Genomic DNA, 27779 nt, shown 5'->3' with positions numbered 1-27779 from the left:
GAGTGGGCTGCGGTGCCATCCTGCTCCTCAGCTGCCCTTTGGTGTGCTGTGCGTGTCCTGGCACCAGAGAGAGGAGACACTGAACGCTGCACTCTGATCTCTTGGAGCTGATGTTTCCTGGCAGTCAGGGAGACTAATAAATGACTTGGCACTTGACGTAATCACTGAGGGGTCTGCTATGCTGCTAAAACCTTCTCTCCTCCTGCCTCTGCACAGCCTCCAGTGACCCTCCAGGAAAGGGAGCGCCGTTGATTAATGATGTTGGGCGTGGGATGGAGCTGAGGGAGCTGGACTTGTGTGGATGGCATCGACTCCAGCACATGGAGCTGAGCTCAGGTAGTGCGGCACACCGCGGGACCAGCCCTGGGGCTGGGGTTTATCGTCAGGGTCAGAACCCAGGCGGGCTGGAGATGCGCCTGGGTGCGGGAGAATTTGTACCCTTGAGGCTGCCCGTGGGTGGGGCTGTGCCAGTCCCCCAGCCCACCTCTCCTTCACTGGGTTTGTACGGGTTCATGCTGGCCACCCTCCCGGTGGTGGGGCATCTCCAGCAGCTCTGGGCACGGTCTGCTCCAGCTCTCCGTGGTGAGAGTGCCTGAGCCTGGAGACTGTGGGGAGAAGCCAGGTTGTTCCTCCTGCTGTTGGGGTGGGAGCTGCTTTGGTGCAGTTTCTGGTGTGGTTTTCTAGCTGCAGCATGGGCAGGGCAGGTCACCCGGGCGCTGCCAGCCCTGGCTTTGCCTTCAGAGCTTCCCTTTGCCTCGTGCTGTTTCCAGGGGTTTTCTGTCACTGGCAGGTGTGGTGGTTAAAACCAGACAGCAAATGTGCTGAGACTGGAGCTGTGCCATCGGGTCACAGGTGAGCTGTGAACTCGGGTGACATCACTGACAGTGGTTTTTCTCCATAAATTCTCCTCTTCTATTCGGATGCTCTGGCAGGTCAGTTGTGCCTCAGTTTGGTCAGAGTAAGAAAAAGAAACACAGTTTTAAGATTTCCACAGTGATACTTCTGAACGCAGTCTGCGTTTTTTCCTTCAGCAAAGCAACGCCAGGGACTGGCAACCACGTCTTATTTTTTTAGTGGGATGATGAAAGTAACCTCATGTGGCAGAGCCGAATGCTCCCGGACTCGGCAGCTTTGTGCAGATTCCAGAGCACCAGGATAAGAGGTGCTTAGTGAAAACTTTCTCTTTTCTAATTTCTCTTTCCTCTTCAGAACTCGAGCTCTGTAGTGCTGCCGCAGAGCCGCCGCCGACACGAGCACAGCAGCTCCTCCGAAGCCCGACTGCTTCGTGTTTTGTACCGACTTTGAAAACAGTGACCTGTTGGACTGAAAGTTTCTCTGCTTTTTCTCAGCCCCTGTGTGATGTGTGTGTGCAGACGGGTTGTTAAAATGGACTTTTTTCCCCATCAGTTGTTAATACCTCGTCACAAAGGCTGCGCAGCTTTAGGACAGCTTTGCTGAAGCGTTTTAGCAGCGCGCCTGCTTGTTCAAGCTGGTAACAAACAATTCCCTTGCATGTAAAAGATGAAGCAAAGGTAGCTTTTGGAAGAGAGCCAGTTCGAAGCTAAAGCAGAATGCTTCTCCCAAAGCCTTTTACTTAAAAATGTGCTCGTAATCAAACCATTTAGCTCTTTGTAGAAAAAACAACACTGGGAAAACAAGCAAACTGGAAACAACATATGAAACGATCCCTGTAGGGAGATGTCAGACAGTGAGAGCAGACAGAGCGGTGTGAAAATGGGGGAATCAGTGTATTCTTTTGTCATCACTCCAAGTCCAGAAATCCAACAACTTTGGAGAAAGTTACAGTTAGAGGAGTAATAAAAAGGCAACTGACTCACATGGAAACAACATCAGTGGAATAAATCCATGCAAAAACAAAAGGGATGAGGCTCAGGCTGCTGCAGGAGAGACTCTTTGGTGGGGAAGTTGTGTGCTTACATCTGTGGTGGTGGAAACGTGTGTATTAAAGCACCCAAGATGAGTCTAGCCTTGTCCAGAAATAAATTAGCAGAAGTAAATAATGTACATCCACCTTTCCATGCATTATGGCTTCAACAGTGGCATCATGCCTTGCTGTTAACAGCTTTTGGGGCAAAGTATTTTTTTTTTAAATAAAATAATCAAGATAATGCTTTTGTTTTTTTTTTTTTAAAAAAAAAAAAAAAACAAAAACCTCTAAAAGCCCTGAAGTGACCTTTCATTCTAAGTGAAGGAACAGGCAGGCTGATGGCTTTTTCAGATACGAAGAGTCGTGGCAAGGCAGCCGGCAGGCTGGCCAGCACTCCGACGTGGGAGCGCTGCCGGCAGCGCACACTTGGCCCTATTGTCTCTGAGCTTGTATGGACTAGTCAGTGGGAAATGAGGTATTTCCTTTTTGCAGCCCGCTTGTGTTAGAGCGCTGGAGATTGGATCCTGCCCTGCCTTACGCCGCGGTGAAGCCCGCGTAACGCTGGGGTTTTGGGAGGTTTACACCGGTGTGAGCAGAATCAGATTCTGCACCAGGTGTCTGGGAGGCTGTGACCTTCTGGGTCTTCTGAGGCATCGTAAGTTAAACATGTTCTGATTAGCCTGCACTGTAAATCCAGCGTTTTGATTCTTTCCATATGTAAGATCCAGTCTAATAAGCCAAAGTTTAAGACCATGCAATCTATTTGGAATAACCATATGGATTAGGAGTCAGACTGTGCTTTTCTGCTCCTTGTATTTATACTAATATAGAGACATTTGGTAACGCGCATGTAGCTCATGCTGGTATCCATTTTTTAAAAATATGACACCAAATGGCTTGCATTAAAATATTTGAAAAGCAGTAAAACTGTGAAAGTTTCTCTTGCACACAGACAGACACATCTGTGAAATGAAGCGTCTCCAGGCAGCAGCGTTCCTGTCCCTCCCAGCAGGGTTATCAGCGGGGCTGCGGACCCCTGTGAGGGTGCTGGGCTAGCCCGAGGCCCCCTGACTTGCCGCAGTTCTCCATGCCCACTGGGCCAGCATCAGCCTGACGCCTCTGAGACCCCCCCCAGGCACAAGGGGAGAGGAGCCTTTGGGGCAGGGAGGACCTGGCTGGATCCAGACCCCTCCTGCAATGGCCAGGGCTGAGCCAGTGGAGCTTGTGACCGTGGAGAGTCCAGGGGCCGCCTGCGGTTGGCGGCACGTGGTACTGACTGTGCGGCATTGTCACCCCCCCACTGTCGGGAGGTATTCCAGCCGGGGCTTCACCCTGCCGATGCCCTCCTGTGTGCCAGAGAGGTCTGGAGAGAAGAGTGGTAGAGCTGGGTGCGTGCTCTGAGACTGGGGCTTTTGCCTTCATGGAAGTCGTTAAGGTTTGCTGGTCTCTTTCTGCAGTTTCTTGGTTCTCTTGGGCAGACCTGCTTCCTCCTGTCTTTCCCTTGTCTCACCAGTTTGATTCTTTCCCTGTCTTTGTTTTCCTGTCTTATTGGTGGTGGGGTTTATGGGTGGACACAGGACTGGTGGTGTCCAACTGGCTCCAGAGTCCCCTTTGCTTCTGGCTCATGCTTTGCCATGTGGTATTCCTGTGCCACCTTCTGAAGGTGGCAAACCTGGCAGTTGGCATAACTTCTGTGTCCATGCTTCATCTGTTGTTTCTTGTTAATGAAGTGGTTGCTTCGTTACGTTCCTGCAGCCGATAGCACAAGGGCAGCGTGACCGAGACCGTGCGGAGGAGTGTCCGATGCGTGTCCCTGAGGTGAGCACAGTCACTTTGCTCTCGTCAGCTCTGTCTCTGTCTGGAAGAGGAGTGGGCTTGGCTCAACTTGGGGAGCAGCCATGCGGGTGGGCACTGCCTTCCCTCGGGGGCTCAGGGTCTGAACGTCTTGCCAAGTTCGGGGTGAGCAGCACCAGTCCCTGCTGCACCAGGGGAGTGCTGGGTGAGGGGCAGCATCCCTGGTCCTCATCTCGCCACCCTCAGCCTTCTGCCGGGCCCGGTGCCCAGACATGGCTGGAAGCACCAGTATCTCCCCTCTCCTCGTGGTGTTTCTTGCGGGACGTGTTTTGGCCGGGGGTGAGGGCCTGTGCCAGCGGCTGTTCCCAGGGTACCAAAAGCATCTGGACCAGGGTTATAAAGTAGTCGGCTTGTCATGGGAGCCGGAGTCGGACCTGGGTCTGTGCGAGCACTGGAAAGCATTCCTGAGTGGGAGTTGCACTCTGCCATCCGTCACTCGCTCAGACGGAGAGGAGGGAGTCAGCGTGAGACACGGCCACTTCTTCCTCCCTGTCTCCAGCATTAATCTAAATGCCAAAATGCAGACCCTGTGGAATGCAGCGGCGCTGCGGAGAGCACCAGCCTCTAATTCCATACGGCACGGGAATATCCCCCAGGTAGCACCTCGCAGGCACCCAGCGCTGCCGTGCAGCCCGTGGGTTCGCGCCGGCGGCTCGGCGTGTGTCGGTGCCGGCGTTGGGCCGTACTGAGGAGCTGCGGGGTTGGGCCGCCCGTGGTGAGCAGAGTGCGGGATGCTCCCGATGCTCGGCTGGAAATTGTTTATTGAAAGGAAAGGATCATATTACACTCAATTTTTGCTGAGTTTATCTTGGTTTTTATCAGATTACACACGGGATATCTCATCAATATTGTGATCCTGCTGACACGTAAGTGAGCCGCTGCATAATTCATGGCTGCTGCAGGGCTCCGGCGATGGGAGGCACATATTTAATTAGACACCTCACCGTTTCACTCTTCTGAGCCGCCGCGGGATCATACCCGTGGAGGTGGCTGCTGCGGTGGCCCTGCCCGCCGCAGCCCCCCGTGCCTTGTAGAAGCTGTGCGGGTGTCCCCAGTGTCCCGGCTCGGTGGCAGAGGCACTGTGCTGTGGCTTTGTGGTGCAGCACTTCCCGGGGACGTCTGACAGCTCAGCCCTTGGGGTGGCACGGTCCACGTCAGGGTGCAGGATGCCATAGCCCGCTGCAGAGCTGTTCAGCCCATGCTGTCCTTGAAGGACGCCTGCTTTCAGGAATGGTCTGTGGATGCTGCTGGGGAAGAGCAAGTCACCCCAAGCCATGGTGACATTGTAGGGGCCCATTGCACTTGGTGCCCTGGTGCCATCCCTGTGAATTGCACCAGGAGCTGATGCCTGGCCCTTGTTGCATGGCTGACCACGCCAGTGCTCTGTGCAGGAGAAACCTTGATGTGCCCATCAGCTAAAGTGAAATGTCCTGCTGTGGCCAGTGGGTCCGTGCTGGCCCTCTGCCAGGATCTGGGTGGCACGTCCCAGGGAGCCTGTGCCAGGGTGCCTGCTGCACAGCTGGCAGGAGGGAGCCTGTGCTGGGTGCCCGCCGCACAGCTGGTGGGGAGGGACCCTGGGAGCCGTGTGCTGTGTGGGACTACCAAGTGTGGGCACAGTTTCAGACCAAAAGGGTCTGCAGCGGATGGGGGTTTCCCTGGAGCTGCTGCTCTGCCTCCTCCCTGCCGGCGCCATCGGCAGTGGGTTCCTTCCGCCGACAGTGGTGAGTGCGGAGCAGAGCCCCGAGTCGTTAAATAACACCACAATAGGCAGAAACGTAAAGAAAACTTAGTAATGGCCTGTTAATTTTTTAATGCCTGTATTGAGTAAGAGACAAAGTAACTAATTCCCTTCCCTGTGCGGAACAGTTCAATAAATTAGCTTTACAAAGTTCGGAGCTGATCAGGGTAGCAGAGCTTTGATTCTTGTGCTTCACGCTAGGGCAGAGACAACTCTTGAGGCGTTTCCTTCCCTCAGGCGATATTTCTAGTGATGGAGTTACAGGGATATTATTGCCTGTTTCCTCGTCGGTGCCAATTGTCGTCTGCTCTTGGGAGGCTGCGTCACAGCCTAGCCAGAGAGTGCTCTCCAGACAGCAGGCTGGTGGCTTTACCTACAAAGCAGACCACCTGCTTGTGGGTCGGTCGGTCTGTCTGTCTGCCTGCTCTCTGTCTGTCCTGGTGGTGTCCGTCACCGGCAGCGGTATTGCCAAGAGTGCGATGTAGAGAGCTCAGTTCTGCTTCCACAGAGCCGAGATGCTCCAGTGAATGGAGATGGTGCTGGTGGTGGGAGAGGAATAGGAGCGTTGCCTTCTGCATGGTGTGCAGCTGATGTGACAGCTGTGGTTTGACCTATGGAGATGAAGACAAAGTAGGGCAATACAATGGGAGAGGTGATACATACGGTCCGTGCCCTATGCGCGTGTCAGTGGTGGCATCTCACAGGGCTCAGCCTCCAAGCATGGGTGAGTTGACAGGAGGCTGATAGCAGCCAGGCACCCAGGGTGGGATTTAGGTGGGTGAGCACCAAACTGCATCACCAGGTCAAAATGCACCCGGCTGATCCAGCCCATGAGCTCACATCTATGGGATGCGAACCCTGGGAACCAGTGAGCACCATGGGTCTGTCCTGCTGCCCACTGAGCTCAGGGTCTGAGCTGGGCTCCTTGGTCCTGGGGAGGTGAAGATGTCCCAGCAGACATGAGAGGCCCTCCCTCTTGGGTACCCTTTTGGAGACCACTTTAAACCATGGTGATGAGATGTGGGGTGTAGTGTCTCCTGGAGAGGGGCTTTTGACAAGGGCATGTAGTGACAGGACACGGGGCAATGGCTTTAAACTGAAAGAGGGCAGATTCAGATTAAATATAGGAAGAAATTTTTTACAATGAGGGTGATGAGGCACTGGAACAGGTTGCCCAGAGAAGTTGTGGCTGCCCCATCCCTGGAAGTGTTCAAGGCCAGGTTGGATGAGACTTTGAGCAACCTGGTGTAGTGGAGGGCGTCCCTGCCCATGGCAGGAGGGATTAGAACTGGATGATCTTGAAGGTCCCTCCCAACCCAAACCATTCTGTGATTCCTCCCACACTTATCAGCTGTAACCTTTAACTCTCAGAATCCATGTTGTCCATAAAAACACCCAGTCCTTTGTTGGTCTTTTCAACACCTTCCTGCAGCAGTGAAGTCCAGAGCTGAATTACGTGTTTATGGAAAAATCTTCCTTAATAGTCTTGAATTTCTCACTCTGGTCTCACCTGTCTCCATCCTGGGCTTCAGGAGAGAGGCTGCAGTTGCCCCTGCCCTCCCCTCTCTAGGCCACCCCCAGATTTATGCGATCATTATTGTACCCCTGCTCATAATCTCCTTCCGACGGTGAGCAACGTCCAGGGGGGTGAGGAGTTGCGTTCACAGGGGTTCAGCAGTGGATCCCCCCCTCAGCACTGGTCTTTTATCCGGCTGTGTCCAAGGCAGTGTGTGTGTCTCCTTTCCTCTCATAGGCTGTTTGAAAATATATCAGGGATAGTGAGAATTTTTTTCCATTTTTGTGGTGCTTCCCTCCATTAATTTTCTGGTTGTAGTACATTACTCATGGATAATTAAGAGTGAGCTATTAATACAACATTTAATATTCAAGTGCAGTGAAGAGGAGAGAACAATAAGTCAAGGAATCATACACTACAAGACATTTTGGTTTAGTGATGAAATTTTTTTTGCTGGCTTTGGCTATCAGAGCATAGTGCTGCTTCCATTTAAGTATGGTCCTGAGAACTTCATTTATTGATAGAATACAAATAGGACATTAAATCAGGGGAAGTGAATTTGAATTGCTGGCCATATATACAATTATGAACGGGATTGGCTGCTTCTATCTAGTGTATCTTAAGTTAGGAGAATTATGTTAGAGCCCGCTAAAGAGAGCTTAGAGTGTCTTAAAATTAATGAGATTGAAGTCTGTCTAGGAAAAAAAATTAATGCTGAAACGCAGCTCTCGCATTAGGGCTGAAAGGATTGCTTTGCAGAAGTGGTCACACTTTGTCCAGATGGAGAAGCGTGGGGCGGGCAGGCGGTGCCAGCGTCGGATAAACGCAGCTCAGCCCTAGTGCTCCTCCGTGCGCGGCTGTCCTTGCGTATGGGGGGTGATGCCAGCAGAGGAGGGGGGAGCTTTCCCCCACCCTGGCTGGGGTGGGTGGCCATGACACAGCCCATCGCTGTTTCCCAGCCTTCTCCCTTCCCAGTTTCTGGCTGCTCCCACTGCCCCACACCCACTCTGAGCAGCTGAGCCACGCGTCTGCAGAGCCCTCCTGTTATGGCACTGTGTGGTGTCACTGGGAGCCGCCTTCTGTCCCCCGAAGGCTGTAGATCCGTATCCCATGTCTGCAGTGTGGTACTTTCCTTCCTGGGGTGGGTTTTCAGATGCCACTTCCTTGTAGGGATGCGCTGAGGTGTTTCGGACCAGCCACAGACAGTGCTGGCTTTCTCCGCATGCCACGGGTCTGCCTGTGCTTCGGAGGTGGGGAGGGATGGTCTGGGCTGTGAGCGCACCCATCCGAACCTGGCGGTGGCGGTGGCAAGTGGAGACCACGGCTCGCTGGGCAGGGGCTCGCCTCGGTGCCCGGCTGGAGCAGGGCTGGGAGGAGTGGGTGCAGAGCTGCTGCCCCATGGCAGAGCGCAGCGGTGGGATCCGCCGTGCCCCACGTCCTGGCTGGGCAGCAGGACCACCGGCAGTGCCGTGGGAGGCAGATCCGCCGCACCACACCAGGAGCGCTCTGGAGATGGAGCGCGTAAAGATGTCACGAGCCGAGCACGTGTAAAGGTTGCCATTTACAAGCAAGTAATTGCAGGAGTTACCACGCAGCTGTCTCTGAGGCAGCGCGGGGTGTTGTTATTTATGTCCCCGCCGTTCGCACGCTGCTCCAATGTGTGTCCCTGCCCCGCGCAGAGCAGCAGTGCGGCTGCCTGCCCGCGGGCACCACCGTGTTATGGCACCTGCTGGGCTGTGCAGCGGGGCTCAGCGAGCATCACCGTGTTATGGCACCCGGCTGAGCGCACAGCGGGCACCGCTGCGTTATGGCACCCGGCTGAGCTGCCCAGTGAGCACCACTGTGTTTAAGGTGCCCGGCCGAGCTGTGCAGCAGGGCAGCTGCCTCCCCCCCTTGGTGAGAGGGGGTCTGCCACCGGAGGAAGGGGGTTCATCAGCCACTTGTGTGCCGAGTTACACTGTCCAGGTCTTGCACACGCTTCTGTCCCAGCACAGGGCTTCCTCTCCTATGCCAGATGCGCCTGATCACACGCACGTGCATGCACAAACACCGCGTGTGCATTATTGTGTTTGATGAGCTGAATATGTGGTTGTGTACAGATGGGAAAGTGTAAGTGTGCTTCTGACCTTGGGTTGTTTATAGTTAATAATGATCCTACTAACTGTGTCCCTTTCTTTAAGGGGGCTGTTCACTCCTATAGGCAGTCACTGTGCTCTCTGAATCCTAAATACAAAGTCCCTAATCTCCGTAGGGAGAAAAAAAGACCGACTGATCCCAACCATCCTGAAACAGAGAATGTAATTAAACATAGGCACTGTATTGATTCCCAATTAGGCAGCAACAAAACAAGTTATTTACTGGTATAATAAAAATGTTGTCAGTGTTGACAGTATTTAGGCACAGAGCTTTCCTGAGTCCAGCACGCGCAGTTACAAGCGTCGCATAAGCAGCCGCGTTTGTCAGGGAGGAGCTGAAGGAGAGCTGCCTGTTGGAAAGTTGCGTTTCGATCTTTGGGCATCAGAGACTGCCCAGCAGTTGGGAAACAGCCACTTCCAGCAGCAGCTGCTTCCAGAGGAGTGGGTCCAGTGCAGGAGCTGGGGCTGGCGGGACGCTGCCCTCCAAAGACTGTCTGGCACTGGGGGCATGATGGGGACCTGGGGTGCGACTGGGCTCCTCAAAGTTGTTTTATGTGCAATGTCAGCGTTTAAAACAACTTAAGCATTTGAATCAGAATGGGCTTGAATAGCCAATGTTACACCCAGCTGGGCTGGGCAGTGCCCACTTGGGCTGCAGCCCACTGCCCGCTGCTGTGGCTGCCTTTTCTGCCTGCCCTGTCCAGGCAGGCGTGTGCCGTCACGGCCGCTGTCATGCCTACTCCGAGAGCTGCCTGTTTGGGGTTCCCTCCTCGGTCTGACCCACTGCTGGGGGCTGTACTGTTCTCAGCTTCTCTGCCTCATGGTTGTTATGCTGAGGTTGTCCCTGGCAGCTGTTCCCAGAGGCAGAGTGGAGCAGCCCTGTGTGGCAGTGCCGTGGGTGAGCTGTGGGCAAAGCGTGCTGGGGTAACCCTCTGCCTGGAGTCAGCATGCCTTGTGCCGTGAAGCCTTCCCGGCTTGGGGATGACACGAGGAAACGCCGAAGAGATCATGGATTGCCTGTAGGGATGTGGCTCTGTTACAAGAGAGAGTTCTCCTCTGGACAGGTATTTCTACCCATCCTCTTATATGGTCTACAGTGGGTCTGGTCTGCTGGGGTTTGAATTTGCCCCGAGATGTGGCAGCCCTCGGATACGGTGCTGGGGGAGTGGCAGTGCCCAGGGGTGCTGACGGGCAGAGGGGACCAAAGGGTCAGCTGGGAACACTGTTTGTCTTTCACTGCTGGTTTTGCCCTGAGCTCGCTCGGCTGCTCACTGGGAGAGGGACTGCACAAACACCGCGAACCCGAACGTGCCATCGGCTCTGCGCACGGTGCCGTGGGAGTGCTGCGCGGCTGCTGCGGCGTTCGGGGCTCCGGGACACGGCGTGTGTGTTCCGCGAAGAGCTGTGTCGTTTGTGCGGTGTCTCCATTCCTGGAGGCTGGAGCAGAGCACGAGTGCGTGTGTGTGAGTGTGCAAGCGTGAAGCCCAGAGCAGGGATCTGGGGGAGGGGAAGGTTTCAGCAAACATTTTCTTACCGAAACAGCCCTGACCTTTGCAGGGCTGGAGCTGTCTGATGCAACAGGCTGAACCTTTCCAGATTCCAGCTCCGACCTGAAATGCTTCAGAGCAAAATTGATGGCCGCTGCACTGGCCCCAGTGTTTACATCCAGGGCTCGCCTGCCGCTGCTGGAGGGTGGGAGAGGGTCTAAAAGCCCGGAGCAGGAGCTGTAGCCTCTGTTTTTCTCACGGGTAGCCTGGGTCGGTGTTGACTGATGCCCGCGGGCAGCGATGTTTACCTTGAGGGCTGAGTGCTGGGCCAGGGGCAGCTGCGCGTTCGTGCGGCGAGTGGCGGGTGCCGGTGCAGAGGAAGGGCCGTGTGGGGCCGGCGGTGCGGGGAGGTGGCCGAGTCGTGTGCTCTGGAGCAGCCAGTATTGGTTTGGAGGGATGGGTCGAGGTATTCATTTTGACCGTGGGTGACATCTCCGTGCTGGGGACTCAAACCCAGCTCACTGAAACCAGGTGGGAGTTTGTCGGCATCTTCGGCGCGCGGGCGGGAGCCGCGGTGCTCTGGGGATCGACACTCAGAGGGGTGGCTGCTGCCTGGCTCTCGGGCAAACCAGCTGTTAGTTACAGAGATGCTGTTGTTTCCGTGTCCTGCGGTGAATAAAATTAAGCAACCCTCTATTTCTGAATGACAGCCCAGGGACTGCACTTCTGCTCCGGCTCGGCGTGAAGTGGCTTCATCCCCGCGCGGGTCCTCTGGGGCCTGAAGCCCTCGATTCATTAGTTGTCAGGCTTGTAGGTGGATTCTGCATTAGGCCTTTAATTTAGTGTATTGCCATGGGCTACTGACCACATGACACTGCTCAAATGTGAGCAAATCTAACGAGGATCCGGGGCTGCTCTTTAATTTGGTGAGAATAACAGAGTGAGCGGGGGCCCAGAGAGTGTTAATCATGAAGGAAAACTGGCTGAAACCAGGTCAGCCGGTGTTGGTTCTCGGTGCAACGTGATGGAGAGGGAGCGCCGGGAGCTGCAGAGGGGGTGCTGCGTGCCCCGACACCCCGCGGTGCCAGCCATCCCGCTGTGCCCGTGGCAGGAAGCGCTGTGACCCCAAACCGCCAGCAGCAGCAGCAGCGTGGTCGTTACTGCCACCCTCCCTGCTCCCTCCGGCCTGGCACTGTGGCCGCAGACCCCGCGGGGTGGCTGAGTTCCTGGCAGGGCTGCCTGGTCATCCCCTGGCATCCTGGTGTCCGTGGGAAGGTGGAGGTGACACTCCTTGGCGATGGACATGTCCCTGGGGGAGGCAGCACTAAGGGCCAGTCCCGGCTCCCACCCCCTGTGCCCCCGTTGGCGTGGATTTGCGTGGCACAAGCGCCCCGGAGCTGTGTGCCCCTTGCGTTGAGCTGTGCCCACTCCCTGTGGTTCGATTTGTTTTGTACAATAAACAAATCCACACTGCTCTCCTGCTGCCTGTTCCTGGATGGGGCCGACTCTCCCCGGCATGCATCACGCAGATTTATTGCGTTACATTGGAGCCGTGCCTGAGCCTGGCTGGTTTCTTTAAATCTTCTCTTTTGGAGAGGGGTGGGCTTTGGGAGAGGGGGCACAGAAATCCTCTGTAGTAATTCCTGTTGACTGCAGTGACCAGCGAGGCAGAACTGATCAACTGCAGGCTTCCCTGCTGCTGAACTCTGCCAGCAAAGTGCTTACATCTGCTTTTACGCTAATGGGAACTTTATGGACTGGCGTGCTCCCCCCCAGGAGCAAATTCCAGCAAGGTCAGAATCCAAAAAGTTGCCACTTGACACCGGCTGTGCAGCCCTGAGCCGGCCGGAGGAGGCCAGGTTGCACCGAGGACCTTTTGGGGCAGAGATCCAACACTGCCGCGTGCAACCGATAGCCGGAGGCCCCCGCACGCTGCCGCTGCCGCCCCCATCTCGGCTGCGCGGCCCCCTCTGCCCCTGGGCACGCCGCCGGAGCAGCCGCACGGATAGGCGCTGTGCCGAGGGAGGCTCCGAGTCGTGCCGCTCGGCAAACAGGGAGGCTCGATGAGAGGGGGCCTCCGGCAGCGTTCCATGTTTTGGGAGACTCCGGGCCACGTTCACCGTTAGCGTGGCCTTACCGGTGCCACTCACCCGTCACCTGGTGCCGTGATGATGATGTGGGCACTCGATACAGATGCTTAAATACAGATGTGAGGTGCTGAGCCCGTGCGTTGTGGCCAAGCAGAGCTGGCCGGGGCGCAGCCCGAGCTGCCGGCTCTGTCTGCGGCCGTGGCAGAGTCCTGCCCTGGGTCCGTGCTGCAGGTCGCTCGTCCGCGGGCAGAGCTCTCTGGAGCGATCCTCGCTCACGCTGTGCGTTCGTGTTGGTGGGGGCTCTGGTCCAGGAGCAGCTGCTCCATGTGGAGCAGGGACGGGCACCACGCGGCACGAGGGGTTTGCCCCAAGCGCGGTGGCTCGGTGGCGGTACGTGGTGATACAGGAAAGAGGTGACACAGCAGTGGAGGATGTTTGGTGGAGAGCCGTTGGCAGCCCTGGCTCCTGCAGGTGTGGGGGCCCTATGGCATGAGAAACCTCCCTTCCCTGTGGCTCCTTCTGCATGTGCAGCACGAGTGGAGCTGCCCGAAGGCGGCCGTGGACACCGGCTTTCCAGGCCCCCTCGGCAGCTCTCGGCATGTGACCGTGCTGCTCACCAGCGAGGGGGTGCTGGGGGGAGCTGGGTGGGTGTCAGGTGCCCGCCGGCCCAGGGCGTCAAGTGTTGTGTTGTGAGCGTGCTGGGCACTGAAATCGTGAAATGATTGCTTTGAGGGCGTGTGTTTTCCTGAATTTAATGAATGACCATTCCACATTAATGTTTATTAAGGTGATTAATACTTTAATTTGTGCGGAAGAGAGTTTGCAGAAACATAACTTGCTTCTACACAAGACTTACTGTTCATTTTTCAGGAAATATAATCAGTCCAGACAAGGCCTGCTGAATTGCGGCCTGCCTTGGCAGCCCAGGTGTGAAAGATTATGGACGGTCTCCGATTAGCTGTCTCTTTTTTAATCTAACATTGCAGAGGCCTAATTGCTTTGACTTTGACTAAAGAGAAGATGGTTTCTGTAAGGGCGTCCCGCGGCGCTGTGCTGGTGCGGCCGCTGCCCTGGGCACGGCAGCTGGGGTTGGGTCCCCAGCCTCCCCCGTGCCAGCGGTCACCTGCTGGGGCACATCCCGTGTTGCTCTCCTGGGACACGGGTTGTGGTTTGTGCTCCGTAGGGTGCTGGGTTGACCTTCACCATGTATTGCCCACCCAGCGCGAGGCGCGGAGCCGGGGCTGCCTTTGCCGTTGAGCGCAAGAGTGTTCGGCAGCAGGGTAGGGTGCAGTGCGCCCATGCAGTAGTGTCTCCATATCCCCGTATCCGGGCAGAACGGGCAGATCTGTAGCCCACGGTGCTGTTCCTGTAAGGGTCGCTCCTCTTCGGTTCCAAGGGGTCGGTGAGGGATCCCCGCCTGCACCCATGGCGCGGTGTTGTGCACGGGGGCCTGTGTTAGAGCCGCCCAGCGCTGGGGAGGGTTTGCCTGCGGAGAGGAGCGGCGTGACTCTGCCGACGGGAAGGGGCTGTGGGCTCTGCCGGTGCCAGGGAACCCACGTTCAGTGGCAGTGACCCGGCAGGGCCGCACGCCGGCTGTGCCAGCCTGGCCCCCATCTCCACGCCGCTGCGGTTTGCCGCCGCCGCCGCCTCCAAACAAGCTGAAAGGCGATTTCAGAGCAGGCAGCAGTGAATGAATTCTGTTTTTCTCAAGCATTTAGTGTTGCTTTCAGTTTGCTTTGATGATGTCTTCTCACAACTAGTGTAAACAGACTGCGCGACGGGGAGCACTCACATGTGTACAAGAAGCTGCACATGAAAGACAGAGGCATCTTGAAAGCCATAATAATGCTCTGAGTGCCAGTTAAAGGATTTGTCACCAAGAGCACTTTACAGATAGAAAGAACTTATTAACTAGTGTGACTAACAGCTTGCAAGGTTTAATTGATGTGTGTTTGTTGTCCTTTTATATCTCTCCCTCTCCTCTTCCTCTTGGCACGGATTCCAGCAGTTGCCGGTGCAAGAGCAGCAGCCTCCGAGCTGCTTGAATAGGTACCAGGAATAAAAGCAAGGCTGTGCCCCCAGTGCCCCCAGTCCTGGGCTGCGGTCGGGGCTGCAGCAGCCCCAGGGGCTCGTCCCTGCCGTCGGATTCCCCCTTAGGAACTGAGGCTGGGCTTATTTTCTTGCTCTGGGTTCTGTTATTCCTCCCTAAGTGATGCTGAGTTTTTGAAGATAAAGCTTTTCAATGCATGAATAGTATGGATAATTAATGTTTCTGCCAGACAGACCACTCATTGCAAGATTGATTGACTATTAAGGTCATAACGCAGAAGCCACCCACACGAAACAAACAGGCGAATGTGGGACTTGAGCTGAAGCCGAGAGCTGGTCAGCTGTCCGCGGTCACAGCGGGGGCTTCCAGTCATCTGTCAACACGGGATTGATTGATGTGGACACCTTCCAATCTTATTCTGATTATTCTCAGCAGCTTGCCTGGTGGCCATTTTTCAGGAGTTGGCAGCACTCAGACCTCCAAGACTCAACGCGATGACTGCATGGGGGTTAACCCTTTCCTTTGATCTGAAACGTCTTTGTTAGGGGCGATAACCACAGCGCGTGAGGGAAGGATCGTGTTTGTGAGCCCCAGTTATGGAACACACCGGGAAACTCCCAGAGATCACACGCGGGAACGATGCTTTGACTTTCAGACGTTTCTAATTGACTTGGCCTGAGCAGAGCTGCGAGCAGGGATCTGCAGAGAATCCATCTGGAGCGGAGCAGATACAGCTTTGTAACCCGGCTGCTTTATCACGCTGCCTTTTGTGGGCAGTTTAACGTGCCAAAGAGTAAACTGTGCGCATCGAGGCCCCAGCAGCAGAAAGGCAGATTCCAATAACTCAGGTAGGAGAGAGTTTGGCATTCAGAGGGAAAGAAAGTAAGGATTCGGATGTACTCGTTCTGGTGTGAGAGACGATGAGTTAAAGAGGGCTCTGCTGCTTTTGAGGATAGCTCCTGGTTCGGTGCTTTGAATTCAGTAGGAGAAATTTGTTGCCTGGATGCTTTCTGTATGTGCGCAAGAAGGTGACTTAAATATATCTCTGTAGTATTTTATGTACATGTTCTACTTGATGTGTGCCCACACACATGCCAGTGGGAAAGTGAAATTATAATTATGCTATATAGTGTACATTTACAGTATATAAACATGTTCTAGAGTTCTTTTGGTTGCAGGCATGTGCTGCAGATTTCCATTTCCTTGTACATTTTCCAGCAGGTTCAGTTTAGCTGTTTTGGAGGGCCCGGGCTTGTTCACCTTCCCGCGCACTTTCCATCCGTGGTTTCAACGTTGATAATGTATCTTGGAAAGCCCGCCGTGGGGAAGCATCAAGAGCCCTTTCTCCTCCAAGAGTTAGATCTTTATGTAGCTCAAGTGCATCGTTGCATTTTTATGGTGCAACCCAAGTGCTGTAACGTAGCAGAGCTGGCACAGAGCTGTTGTTCACAAGATTGCAACAGGAGAGCTGTGCTGAACTGCTCTGGGCACTGGTGCGTTGGCATGCACACGTTTGGATCCTGGCATGGCCCGGAGGCCCTTCACCGGCCCCTGCCAGTGGGCTGCAGTCTGATAGTTTTCCGGTGGAATATGCTGCAGCAGACCCTGGTCCAGGACCCCTTAGCAGGGTGTCTCTCCTGACCGAGCAGGGACAGGGTCTGAAGCCGAACAGAGCCGCCGGGAGCCGGGCTTCCATAACCACAGCCACGTTTTGCTGATCTTGTCTGCTCTCCATCCCTCGCAGGTGGTGATTCATCCCAGAGCCATGCGGGCGCCCGCTTGGAGAGTGCCCCCACGCAGCACCGCGCCAGCCTTGTTGCCGACTGCCTCCGGGACTCCAAGGACTGTCTTCCATGGCACGGCTGGGCAGCTTCCCTCTCGGAGCCGCTGCCCTGGGCAGGGTCGCTGGCAGAGGCGCTGACCTGCACCTGAGTGAGCACCGTGCCCCGGGCCTGGCAGAGCCGGCAGGCTCTGGTGGGAGGCAGGACGGACATGAGCTTCAGCTGTGCTTTGCCCATGGACAGGTGCACCGCAGTCACGCTGGTGGAGGGTGCGAGGTGGGGTGCACGTGGGCTTGTAGGGGTGTGCGGGGGCTGGCGCCGCTTCGGGAGGGCTGATGGAATTGCGTGAACGCCACCGGCCAGCTGCTTTCCCAGCGGTTGCCTCCCAAAGGTGTTTTCTGGAGCGAGGGAGTGAAGCGCAGGACTCGGCTCTGGCTGGAGGCACTGACCACCCTTCCTGCAGGGGGGACCCTCTCTTTGGCTGCAGAGGGGGTGCAGCTGGGGCAGCAGCAGCGAAGGTCTCTGTAAGCCCCTGCTCACCTTCCGGGGAAGGAGCGGGCTGGGGTCTGTGAGGCAGATACCTGCCTGGGCAAGGTCCAGCTGCACATCCGCCCCCAAGAAGGGCCAGGCAAGGGCTTCTCCCCAGCCCTGCGCGGACCCCGTTGCCAGAGAGAGCAGGGCTGTGCTGGGGGGGGAACGGAGGGACCTGCGCTTGCGTAAACTGAAATGGGGACTGAACATGCCCTCTGCGAGAGTTTTCCAGGACAGAGCAGAGCCATGTGCAGGGCTTCAACCCTCTCTTCCAGGACTCTGGGGGCAGTTCGTCTGACTGCATGAAAGAGCAAGAATTTGTCTCCAGGGGCTTTTGCAGCAGCACTGTGGCCTTCCTGTCTCCTCCGCATGCACCCCGTGCTCATGCCTGTGTGTTTGGTTCCTGCTTGGCTGGCAGAGGGACCCTTCTGGACCAGGGTAGGCCTCTGATAGCAACAAAATGAGTCCACAAAAAGTAAGTGGGTTAGTTTTGTCCATGGAGTTGTATCCTGAATTGTTTATCTTCCCTCGAGAGTCCTCTCCTGGACCTTGGCCGAGGGGCACGACTGCCTGATGCAGCACCAGGTCTCGGGCGTTTTCAGCAAAAGCTCTCTGCCACCGTTGGCGTTAACAGCTGTGGGATGCAGAGTGCTCTGGGATTGCCACAGTGTGCAGTGGAAGTGCAGAAGTTGAATCGGTTCCCGTGAGAATGCAGAGCTGCTCTTTTAGCTTTTGTTGAGCAGAATGTGGCTTGTTTGGGCATAGTCATGCCACGGAGCTGCAGTAAGGCTGGGAGAAGCCAGCCGAGGTCCTTCATCCCGAGCAGCCTCTGTCCTCTGAGTGTTGAGCATCAGCCAAGGAGGGATGCTGCCGAGTGCTTTTCCACTGACCGCAGGTGGTGAAGAGCAGAAGGGCGCCGACAGTGCTTGCTGACAGCTCCGGCTCAGAGTGCATGGGATTTCCCTGGAGCAGCCCCAAACAGTGGACCCAGAGCAGTGCTGGTGGTGCCAACCGCGGGACACGTGGAGCGAACCTTCACTGTGCCCTGGGGAAGTATCTCCTGAAACTCGTCAGGTAGAAGGGAGAGAGACTGTATAGTTATTTCTCCTTGTCTGATCTCTAACATGCTGCTGCAGTAGTTAAGATGGTTTTGTGTATTACTGAGTCACTTTGAATAGAGGGGCACTCCAGACTTGAGGCTTTAGGCTTCCCATTAGGTCACATAAATCTGGCAAAGAGCTTAAATGGCCACGGGAAGCAAAGCAGTCACCGGGCATAACACCAGCCCTGTGGCTGTGCTGGTTTCCTTCCTGCCGTGGCTGTCACGCTGTCCCTCTGCTGGCCCAGCTCATCCTGTGCTTGCCAGCTCCTGGCAGCATGTGGCCCTGGGGCCCTTGGCGGAGCTGACAGGGACGGTCAGCATGGGTTCAGTGGCAGCAGGGTGGCCTTGGTGCCCCTCTAGTGATACCCTGCTTGCTGTTCCTTTGCATCCCGTGTCCCCTGCCAGTTGGGCGGGCTGCCTGTGCCGAGCACGGAGCTCCGTTAGCTTGTGGAGCCCAGCATGGTGCAGCATCCAACACCCACTGGGCAAGGTCTCCTCTGTGCTGAGCGAAGGATGCAACAGCCGGCGAGCTGGCGGCCTCGCTGGCGTGGCTGAGGGCTGGGAGGAAGGGCAGCCTCGTGGTGCTTGCCTTCTGCACTAGGGCCACGAGCCTTGGTGTCCCCGTGGTGTGAGCCCAGCCAGCGTGGCCTCGGGGCTCCTCCTGAGGCAACGTTGGTATAATAACACTGATGAAAAGCTGATTAATCCTCGTAAGGGAGCCGCAACAGCTTCCCTCTAGAACCGAAGAGATTACCACTGATTTGTCATCCTGATTGTTTCAGAGAGAGGTGCAATTAGTTGCTCTAATTTAGCTTCGCTTCTCGCTGAGTGGCATGACAACTGAGCTGCAATCAGTGGGTCTGCGCGGTGGCAGCCACCGACGGGCGCAGCTGTGGCTGCCACCATCTCGCGCAGGGACGGTGCCAAAATGGTGGCGCGCGGCGCGCTGGCGTTGGAGGGGCAGAGCCCCGCGGTGCTGCGCGGCGCAGGGCGGCGGAGCAGACCCGGCTCGCGGGGCGACCCCCGCTGCAGGTGGGTGTTCGTGTTTGCAGCCCACGGAGGGCGGCGGCAGCGGGATGCCACAGGAGCAGCGCCACGACAGTGCAGCCGGGGCTCGGCGGGGTCCCGTTGCTGGTGCCGCCGGGGCCCGAACGGGGCTCTCGCAGGTGGTGGTGGTTCAGGAGGCCCTTGGGGAGACACAGCGAGTGCAGCCTGAGACCCCTCGGGGTGATGGGCTGCACTGGATGCGGGCATGACATTGCACTTAGTTTTATTGGGAAAAAAAAAAAAAGGTGGCAGGAAATCTTGTTTTTCTTCCTCTGCCTCCCCCAGCTCTTGTCTCTCCTCTTCGCCAGGTGCAGTAACATCAATACCAGGTACGGGAGAGGGGTGGGTGTTGTGCTTGAGGCTCCCCCTTGCCGAGGACTGGCTTTACTCTGGAAAACGTGCAAAGCTCGTACAGAAAATGGAGCGTTTGTGGCGTGTCCCTCCTCGGCAGCGCAGCCCCTCCAGCTCTGTCCCCCGGGTCGGTGGCCACCCGCCCCCCGGGCGGAGGGGAGGGGACACACGGTATTTCAAAACGTGTCTCTTTTCAGTGAAACAAATCATATAAAAATTCAATTCAAAATGAACAAAATACAAATGCTTTAAAAACAAAACCTGCCTGTGGCTATTTCTTGGTTGAAGCTGTGACTTTTTATTTGTTTTTTTCTCTGGGAAGGCATTTTGTTTTCGGAGCGAGCCAGCCATGCTTGCCGGGAAGGGTCTTTGGGGGCAGCTTAGAGCAGCTCTGTGCTGGCCGCCGGCAGCCCGTGCCCCCCGGCCGAGCCCCGCGCAGCTGCTGGGCTCATGTTCCCCGGCCGTGGCACAGCGTGGCGCTCCGCGTGTCACTGCAAGGTCGTGCTGCTCCCGCCTGCGCGGCCCCCGGCCCCTCTGCCGCGGCTGTCAGCTGTCGGCCATGGCGCCCGGGGACCCTGCTCATCCTGCGCTGGGTCGGCCTCGGGGCTGCATGCCCGTGCTGCCCGGCTGCCAGCCCTGCGGCTCAGCCTGGGTAAGGGCGCTGGTGCGGAGCCGAACGTGCCCCTCCATCCCTCAGCCCGGCACAGCTCGGCTCTGCTTCCCCAGGCACACCAGCACCCTTAGCCAACGCTGTGCCCAGGCCAGCGGTGCGGGATGGGGCCCCAGGCTGGCGTGCGATGCGGGGTGCGCCTGGAAAGCCCCTTGGAAGGGCTCCCACTGCTGCTGTCAGTCCGGTGCTCACGGTGGCCTTGGGCAACGCAGCACGTGCCCGTGGCACGCAGGAGCTGTGCAGTGAGCTCGGTGTGACAACCCACGTGTGGCGTGCAGCACGGCACCACGTCGGTGCCAGCACTGGCTGAGCATGCCTGAAGCACTGGCGTGGTGGTGAGCATCCCCTGCGGCACACCAGTTCGCTCGCTGTGCCCTGTCCCACGTTTTCTTCGTCCACGGGAGTGTGTGGCGAGCGCAGCTCAGTGCTTCCTGGCAGCAGCTCTCCCCCCGCACACGGGTGACGGCTGGATCGCTGCCGCACCCACGGCACCGGTGTCAGTTGATCCGGAGGGCAGCCGGGGTCTCGGTGGTGCCAGGTGGGCCAGGCTGGACAAGTGCTGTCGGCCGGGACACGTTCCCTTTGCCTTTCCCAGCTTGGGTCAAGGTTGACCTCCGTGGACTGGCTGAGGGACCGCCTGGCACAGAGAGCACCAGCAGGACATTCTCAAGTGCTCCTGCTCCTCCCAGCTAAATATAAGCCCCAGTAGGATGCCTGCCTCTTGCTGGTTTTATGTTTCTTGCCTCTGCCTCTGCGCTTCCTAAACCTGGCAGCAGGCCCAGCTGTCTCCAACTCTAAGATGAAAATACCCTTGCAAATCCCACTCATAAAAATACCTGCTGTATTCCCAAAACATGCCTGAGATAGCTTCCAGAGAGGATGGGGAGCTAAAATAAGATGCATGAGCTCAGAGCCCCATTTTCCACTGGCCCCACGGTCCCCGTCGCTGCAGCACACCGCGTGATGGACTGAAATGGAAGTGCTGTGGTGTGGGGTGGCTGGGAGCCGGACGAGCCGTGGCTCTCCTCGGAGCAAAGCTGCTGCGAACCTCTTGTGCACCAGCAAGCCCTGGGCTCTGCGCTCAGCGGCTGGTTCGATGGCCCTGAGCGCAGCGGTGGCCTCGGTGGAGGAAACTGGAGCATGAGAGCGGGGTACAGAGCTGTGGGGTCGTGTTTGGTCCCCAAACTGAAGGCAAACGGAACACACCCTGTGCCGGCAGCGGGAGGCTGCTCTGCCCGGCTGACCCTTGTGCCTGGGCTGCACTGGATGGCACCGGCCCCGGGGACGGTGACACAGACACTGCTGCAAAGCTCACAGCTCTCCGTGCCGCTCCTTGGCAAGCCCGTGGCAGCAGGGGCTAAAGGGGAGGCACAAATCTGTTGTCCCTGCCGAAAGGCACAAGCCTGTGGTGCCGGCACAGCAGCTGGGTGCCAGGGAGGAGCATGAGCCACTGCTCTGCCTCTGCCTGCCGGGCAGCCCCCGAGCAAAGGGATGAGCCTTGGAGAGGTGGCACGAGCTGCCAACACAGTGCCCAGTGACTGGTGTGGGCTCAGTCTGTGGAATGGTGTGTCGGGCTACCTGGGAACCTAAATCTCAGCCTTGTCCTCCTCTAAAATGCTCCGCTGCAGTCTGTGAATGTATCCCAGATCTTTTCATGCTCGCAAGTCTTTTTTTTTTTTTCCTTTTTGACAACCCACTGCCTCTATTTTGACGCCAAAACATTTCCTGGATCAGACACAGATGTCCCCACAGTCACGTCCTGCCATTGTCTCTGCTCGGCCACTCCACGCTGCCCGCCGAGGCAGAGGCAGCCGTGCCGCTGGTTTTTCCCCCCGCCGCAGGCAGGGATGTGGCTGTCGTGAGCTCTCGGCAGGGAGAGCGTCCGCCTGCCCAGAGCGGGGTCTGGGGTCGGCAGCGGAGCCACCGGCTGCTGCGGCACCCTGGCTGGGGCAGGGGCCAGGGTGGTCGTGGGGACACAAACCCCCAGCACCGCCCAAGCCGTGCTGCTGCACCGCCGCGGCACACGCCCCTGAACGCAGCCGTCTGCTCGTGCTGCCCATGTCGCAGACCCCTTCCTGCGCCCGCGGACTCCGTCGGAGCCAACCGGGATCTGCTTTTGCCCTCACGGCTCTTTGGGGCTCTGCACCGCGCTGCTCCCGCGGCCGGAGCGTTTGCAGCCTTGCTGCCCAAGAGGGTCGCCTCGCGGCGGCGGGCGCAGTGGGTGACCCGGCGGTGCAGGGCGGCACTCGGGGCGTGCGACCCGGCGCCCCTGTGATAACGATACTGCTGGGCACCTTCGCGGGTGCTGTGAGCTGAGCTTCATTCGGCGGGGCAAAAGCTGTCCCCTCTCTCCGGACAATTGCTGCCTGAATCTCACTGAGCAGTGGGCTGGATGGCGATATTCAAAGTTAACCACTCCACTTGCATTGCCTTATATGTCAGCAAGTGCTACTTAATGATCTGTGAATGGAGGGAATGCTGGGAATGGGACGGACCGCGTGTGAAATATCTATCCGGAGTCTATAAATAATGCAGCCTCTTTATGCTCTGCACAGTTCGGAGCTTCATGGGAGGAGCATCTCCCCGCTATGACTGGAAGAGCCTGTAAGTGATTTGGGAATGAAACAAAGGCGATGAAATGCAAAGAGAGACCATTCGGTGTCTGAAATATCCCGCAGATGTGCCTCAGCCACTCACGGCCAGCTCTGGCGCTGCCGCTGTGCCCCATGCGCCCTGCCCACGGGCACCAGGACATCCCCTGGCACTGACCCTGCACTAAATGACCATAAAAACATCTGCAGGAGTGGGGGCCCTGCCTCCCCTCCGCGGCTCTGCCTCTCATCTGTAATTACGATGGCACCGGGGCTGCCTGGCTGTGGCACATTCCCACTGGCACCCACTGCAAGTGCCAAGTGAGTGGCAGCGTCCCTGGCTGTGCCAGCTGCAGCTCGGAGCCCTCCTGGCGGCGACCACCACGGGCACTTCCTGACTCGGCCGCTCCTGCGGTGGTGCGTTTCTGGCTCGCTCCCTTTTCCCGCTAAGGAAAAGACCTGGCAGTGGGGAAATAAAGGTGGATTTCTGTTCGAGCCGCTTTCTGTCTGGTGGGTTTTCCAGGGCAATGTGTGGGTTTCCCTGCGTGTCTGGAAGCCGCCAGTTTTTGTTGGAAATGCCAGGCGGAGGCTGGCTGCATCGGCATTGCCACAGCGTGGGTGGGCAGCAGCCTCCGCTGGACATGCCGAAGTCGTCTTCTCCGAGACGTGCCAACAGCCAAGGAAAACCGCGGCCGCCGCGCGGGCGGACAGTCCCTTTCCCTGGCACGCGCACTGGCCGCTTTCTGCCCGCCGGGAACGGCACCCTGCCCCTGCCGGGCTGGTGCCGCTCCAGCCACCGGTGCCACGGCTGGCGCGGGGTGACTTGCTGGTCACGGAGAGTCTGCTCTGCCTGGGCAGGGCAGGGTCGCATGAATCTGATTAATTATGGGATAGATTTCTGTCATTGCTCTGCATCTCTCGCACAATTTACCGTACACGGGGCTCGCGATGACATCTGCGTAATTAATAACTGCAAAGCAGGAACGAGCTGGTGTTGCCCAGTGTGCCAGCGATTAGGAAAAGCAGAGCCCGGCTCCGGCACAGCCCCGGTGTTATCTGCGGCGGAGCAGGTGGAGCAGCCCCGGCGCGGGGCTCGCTGCCGCGGCCGTGCCTGGCTTTTATTCCTAACGCCCGGCTCCCAGGCGGTGACAAGCCCTCGCTAAGTGAGGTAATAGCCAATTGATTTTGTTCCGTTTTGCAGTGGGCAGTAATAAATCACACGGCTTGTCAGGGGGTGTTTCATGTTTTCAGTGAGAGTGTGCCAGCAATTAACCATCAGAAAGCTCTTGTGGCTCCGCTCTTGAAGACGTGGCTGCGGCCTGAAACTCAGGAATGCGGGGCCCTCCGCCACCAAACACAGCGGCTGTGCCGGAGATTTACAGGGCGGTTTTATTTCCAGGCTCCGAAGGGGACAGAGGAGGAATTGATTGATGAGCGGCAGGAGCGGCCGCCTGCAAGGGGACACGGATGGGTGGAGCTGCGGGACGTTCCCGTCTCGTCCCTGTCCCCATCCCCATCCCCATCCCCACTGCCAGCCCTGCCCATGTCCCCTTCCCACCCCCATCGCCACCATTTCCAGCCCTGTGCCCAGGGGACCCCCAGCGCTGGGACTGGTGGAGGTGCGTCCGTCTGTGAGGTCTGTAGCCGCGCTGGCAGCGGGTCGTGTGATGGAAATGGGCACGGTGGAGATGCTGGGCACTTTCCGGTGCTGCTGTCGCCATCTCTGTAAGCCACCATGCCAGGCTGCCTGTGCCCGGCTCTGGGTGTGCAGGACGGCTGCACTGGGGCGCACAGAGGTGAGCGGCAGCCGTGCATCCCCCCAGCCCCATTAAGCGGGACGCAGGGTGTCGTGCCCCTGCTGTGCTGCTCAGCACCCCTCATGCCATGCCGCAGAGCTGCTGCCAGGGCCGGGTCCATGCAGCCCCTGCCAGGCTGCTGGGGTTCGCCTGGGCTGAGGCATGCATGGGTGGGGGGCAGCGGGGTCAGCCGGGTCTCTGCAGCCCCCTCCTTCCCTCTGGGCTCCTGCCTGATGATTCCCAGATGGTGATGGCTCTGCTTTTATTTCCCGTAACCTTTGTTGCTCTGGGAAGGCAGAGCGGGGAGTCAGAGATAGAGGCTGGGGTGAGGGCGGTGGCGGGGAGGGTCGGGACCCTGGGGAATAATGCTGGTTTCAAAGCGAGGCCTTTCCCAGCCCTCATTTGCATTTGGAAATAAGGAGCGACTGCTTTGCATTCAGGGCTGGAGGCCGCCGGTCCCAGGGGGAACAAACGGGAGCGAGCGGTCAATTGATCCCCGATCAGAATAAGGAAATTATCTTTGGGGTTCCCGCTCTCCTGCTTTGTGCCGTGGGGCTCCGGCAACAAAGGAGCCTGCTGCAGCCTGCCGGGCTGCCCGGCAGCCGGGCTCAGGCTGTGACTTTCTTTCTCGTTGCAGCGCTGCGAATAAAATGTCCAGAAGCAGGGAAGAAGGGGGGCGGGCGCCACCGAGCACCCCGAGCCGCCGTGTCACTCCCGGTTAGATCAGAGCATCGCCGCCGCGCAGCAGAGCTGCCTCCTCCCAGGGCCACGCTCTGCGCCGCTTCCCAGGATGCTGCCGGAGATGACATGCTGCAGCTCCCGTGTCTGTCGAGCTTAGCTTCCCTAAGGAAACTAATAAATAAAAAAAGCAGAGCAGCTCTGGAATGGGGAGACGAGCGCGCCAGGCTCTCCGGCTGCTGCCCAGCGGTGCCATTAGGTGAGGTCAGTCCCGCGCCTGGGGCAGGACTGGGAGCGAGGCCACGTGCTGCCCACCCCGCAGGACAGACTCGCTCTTTTCCCCGGACTTTGCAAGCAAAGGGTCTCTCTGTGGGTCTGTGGCCGCAGCCCACGGCTGGCACTGCAGCTCGGTGCTGCCGTCGGGCCCGTGGGTCCGTGTCCCACGTGGGGACCGGGGCGAGCTGGGCAGGAGTGAGGGGAACCGCGGCTTGTCGGTGATGGGCGACAGCTCTGCTGCTTCCCGAGGCTGGGAACAGTGGGCAGAGCGGCTTTCGCCGCTTCGAAGCCTGAATAAAGCAGGAACTTTTCAAAGGCTGTTGCTTCGCTCACCTGGGTCTCTTCTGCTGTCCCACCGGTACCGCCGCTCTCCAGGCGCTCATTACGTGCAATCACTTTTATTCTAAGGGGCCTGAGGTACAATAAATAGGTTAATGTTTTCTTTTGTTATTACAACTTTGCTTTTTCTGAATCAATTGCAAGAGTGATTTTTAACAGAAGAAAATTAATTATTGGAGGTTTTGTTCCCTAATTTACGTGGCCGTCTGCGGCGTAGTCTCACACGCTGGATTTCATGCTGAAATCGCTCCTTGGCAGTGCCAGAGGGTGATCTGCAGCACGGCATTGCCGGGCGCTGCAGCGGCTCTGCCCGTCCCCCGCGGTGGGTTTGCCACAGGGGCTGTTCCAAGGGCCAGTGCTTCCCACCTTTGTGCTGGTGTGAATTAGAAATGATTCTTCTGTGGAAAAAGGAACCAACATGCACACGTGTGTGTTGGAGGGCTGGAGAAGGCCCTTGGCAAGGCTTCTGAGTGGTGGGAAGGGCTGTGCCACCTGTACCCCCCTCCCTGGGACCTGACTGCCCAGTAAGACCAGTTTCCCCTCTGGAACCAGTTGCTACAACTCTGTGACTCCGCTGGAGGTGATGGTGTGGGCACCAAGGCACCGGCACCCCGCGGCATGAGCCCAGGCGTGTCTAGGAAAGGGACTGAATGTTTTCATGGAAACGCAGCTGAATTTCATGGGTTTGTTATGGGTTAAAATTCCAGATTTGACATTTTTGTCATGGAGCTTTGGCCGGCGAAAGCCATGGAGAAATGCCAGTGAGCGCACGCCGGGTGCCACGCCGTGCTGCTCCTGCCCGAGCTGGGCTCGTCTCGTGTGCCCGGGGAAGCGCGTCCGACTTTCTTGGGGTCGCCCCGTCAGAAAGGGGCTCCTGCCACTTACCGTGGGGTCTTCTGCGCAGCCGCCCCCGGAACGAGCGCCGGCGGCCCCGCACAGCCCGGCGAGGGGACCCGTCCCCTGGCTGCCGGGCAGCGGGTCGCGCACGGACAGAAGGACAGTTGTTTTAAAGCCTCCTCCATGGAGACAGCAAATGGCCGGGAAAGGCAGTCCTTCCTCCCCCGAGGCCCCCAACATTTTTGTGATTTCATGGGAACTCGTAGGAAAAGAGGACGTGTTTCCTGCAGCCCTGGGAAGACGGGCACGGTTCACAGGGTCTGATGAGAGCGGGATTTCACGGGCCCCGGGGCACGCAAGGAGCCAGTTTCTGCTGCTGGGGAGGTACCTGCCTGCACGGGGGAGGAACGTGGCTCGTCACGAAGACACTAAAGAAGAGCAGATGCTGCACGTGTTGGCGTGAGGACGAGGACGTCCGGTTAGAGCCTTGCTGGAGTGATGATGTCTGGGGGAGCCAGACCTGCAGCGGGCTGCCCGGGCAGCGGTGCCAGCGGTGACGTGAGGAGCGAGCGGGAGGAAAGCCCTGGAGCACGCTTGTCCCCGGATCTGTCCATTCAGAGCTGGAGCATGCCGAATGCCCTCACGGGAAACTGCGGGGCCAGCAGAGCCCAGCTGAGCGCGGGGCTGTGCTGCCCGGGGAGGGGGGCTCACGTGCCAGCCAGCCCCCACATCCCTGTGCAGCTGCAGGATGAAAAACAGCTGCAAGGGAAAGGTGAAGCCGTTTTGAAGGCTGGCATTACTAAACTTCGGGACAGTGTGATAGAGCCTGATCATATGCCTCTGTTTCACCTTCTGTGGGCTTTTTGCATCTGCACCCCACTTCCAGTTTATTTTTTCCGTCCTTGCTTTTATTTTCTAACATCCCCAGTGACTTCTTGTTACGTGATTAATATGCGTTGTGAACTTACAGCCTGGAGTTTTACACGTGGCTGGGAGCTGCGCAGGAGCCAGAGGCAGGTGAT

The 27779-nt window shown here is 57.6% G+C and overlaps 1 protein-coding gene across 1 annotated transcript in view; it reads left to right on the top strand.

Moving 5' to 3' along the window:
• Positions 1 to 16690, top strand: part of MN1 (MN1 proto-oncogene, transcriptional regulator) — a 105026-nt gene extending 88336 nt beyond the window's left edge. Inside the window, exon 2 of the mRNA XM_086623627.1 lies at positions 16503 to 16690. Within this exon, the coding sequence (XP_086479753.1) occupies positions 16503 to 16690 (188 nt within the window). The remainder of the gene's footprint in view (positions 1 to 16502) is intronic.
• Positions 16691 to 27779: the final 11089 nt, after the last annotated feature.

This window comes from Tauraco erythrolophus, chromosome 19 (assembly GCF_009769465.1).
Source record: "Tauraco erythrolophus isolate bTauEry1 chromosome 19, bTauEry1.pri, whole genome shotgun sequence".
Classification (NCBI taxonomy): Eukaryota; Metazoa; Chordata; class Aves; order Musophagiformes; family Musophagidae; genus Tauraco; species Tauraco erythrolophus.
Note: the sequence above shows the minus strand (reverse complement) of the source record. Positions and strands in the feature narration are given on the sequence as shown.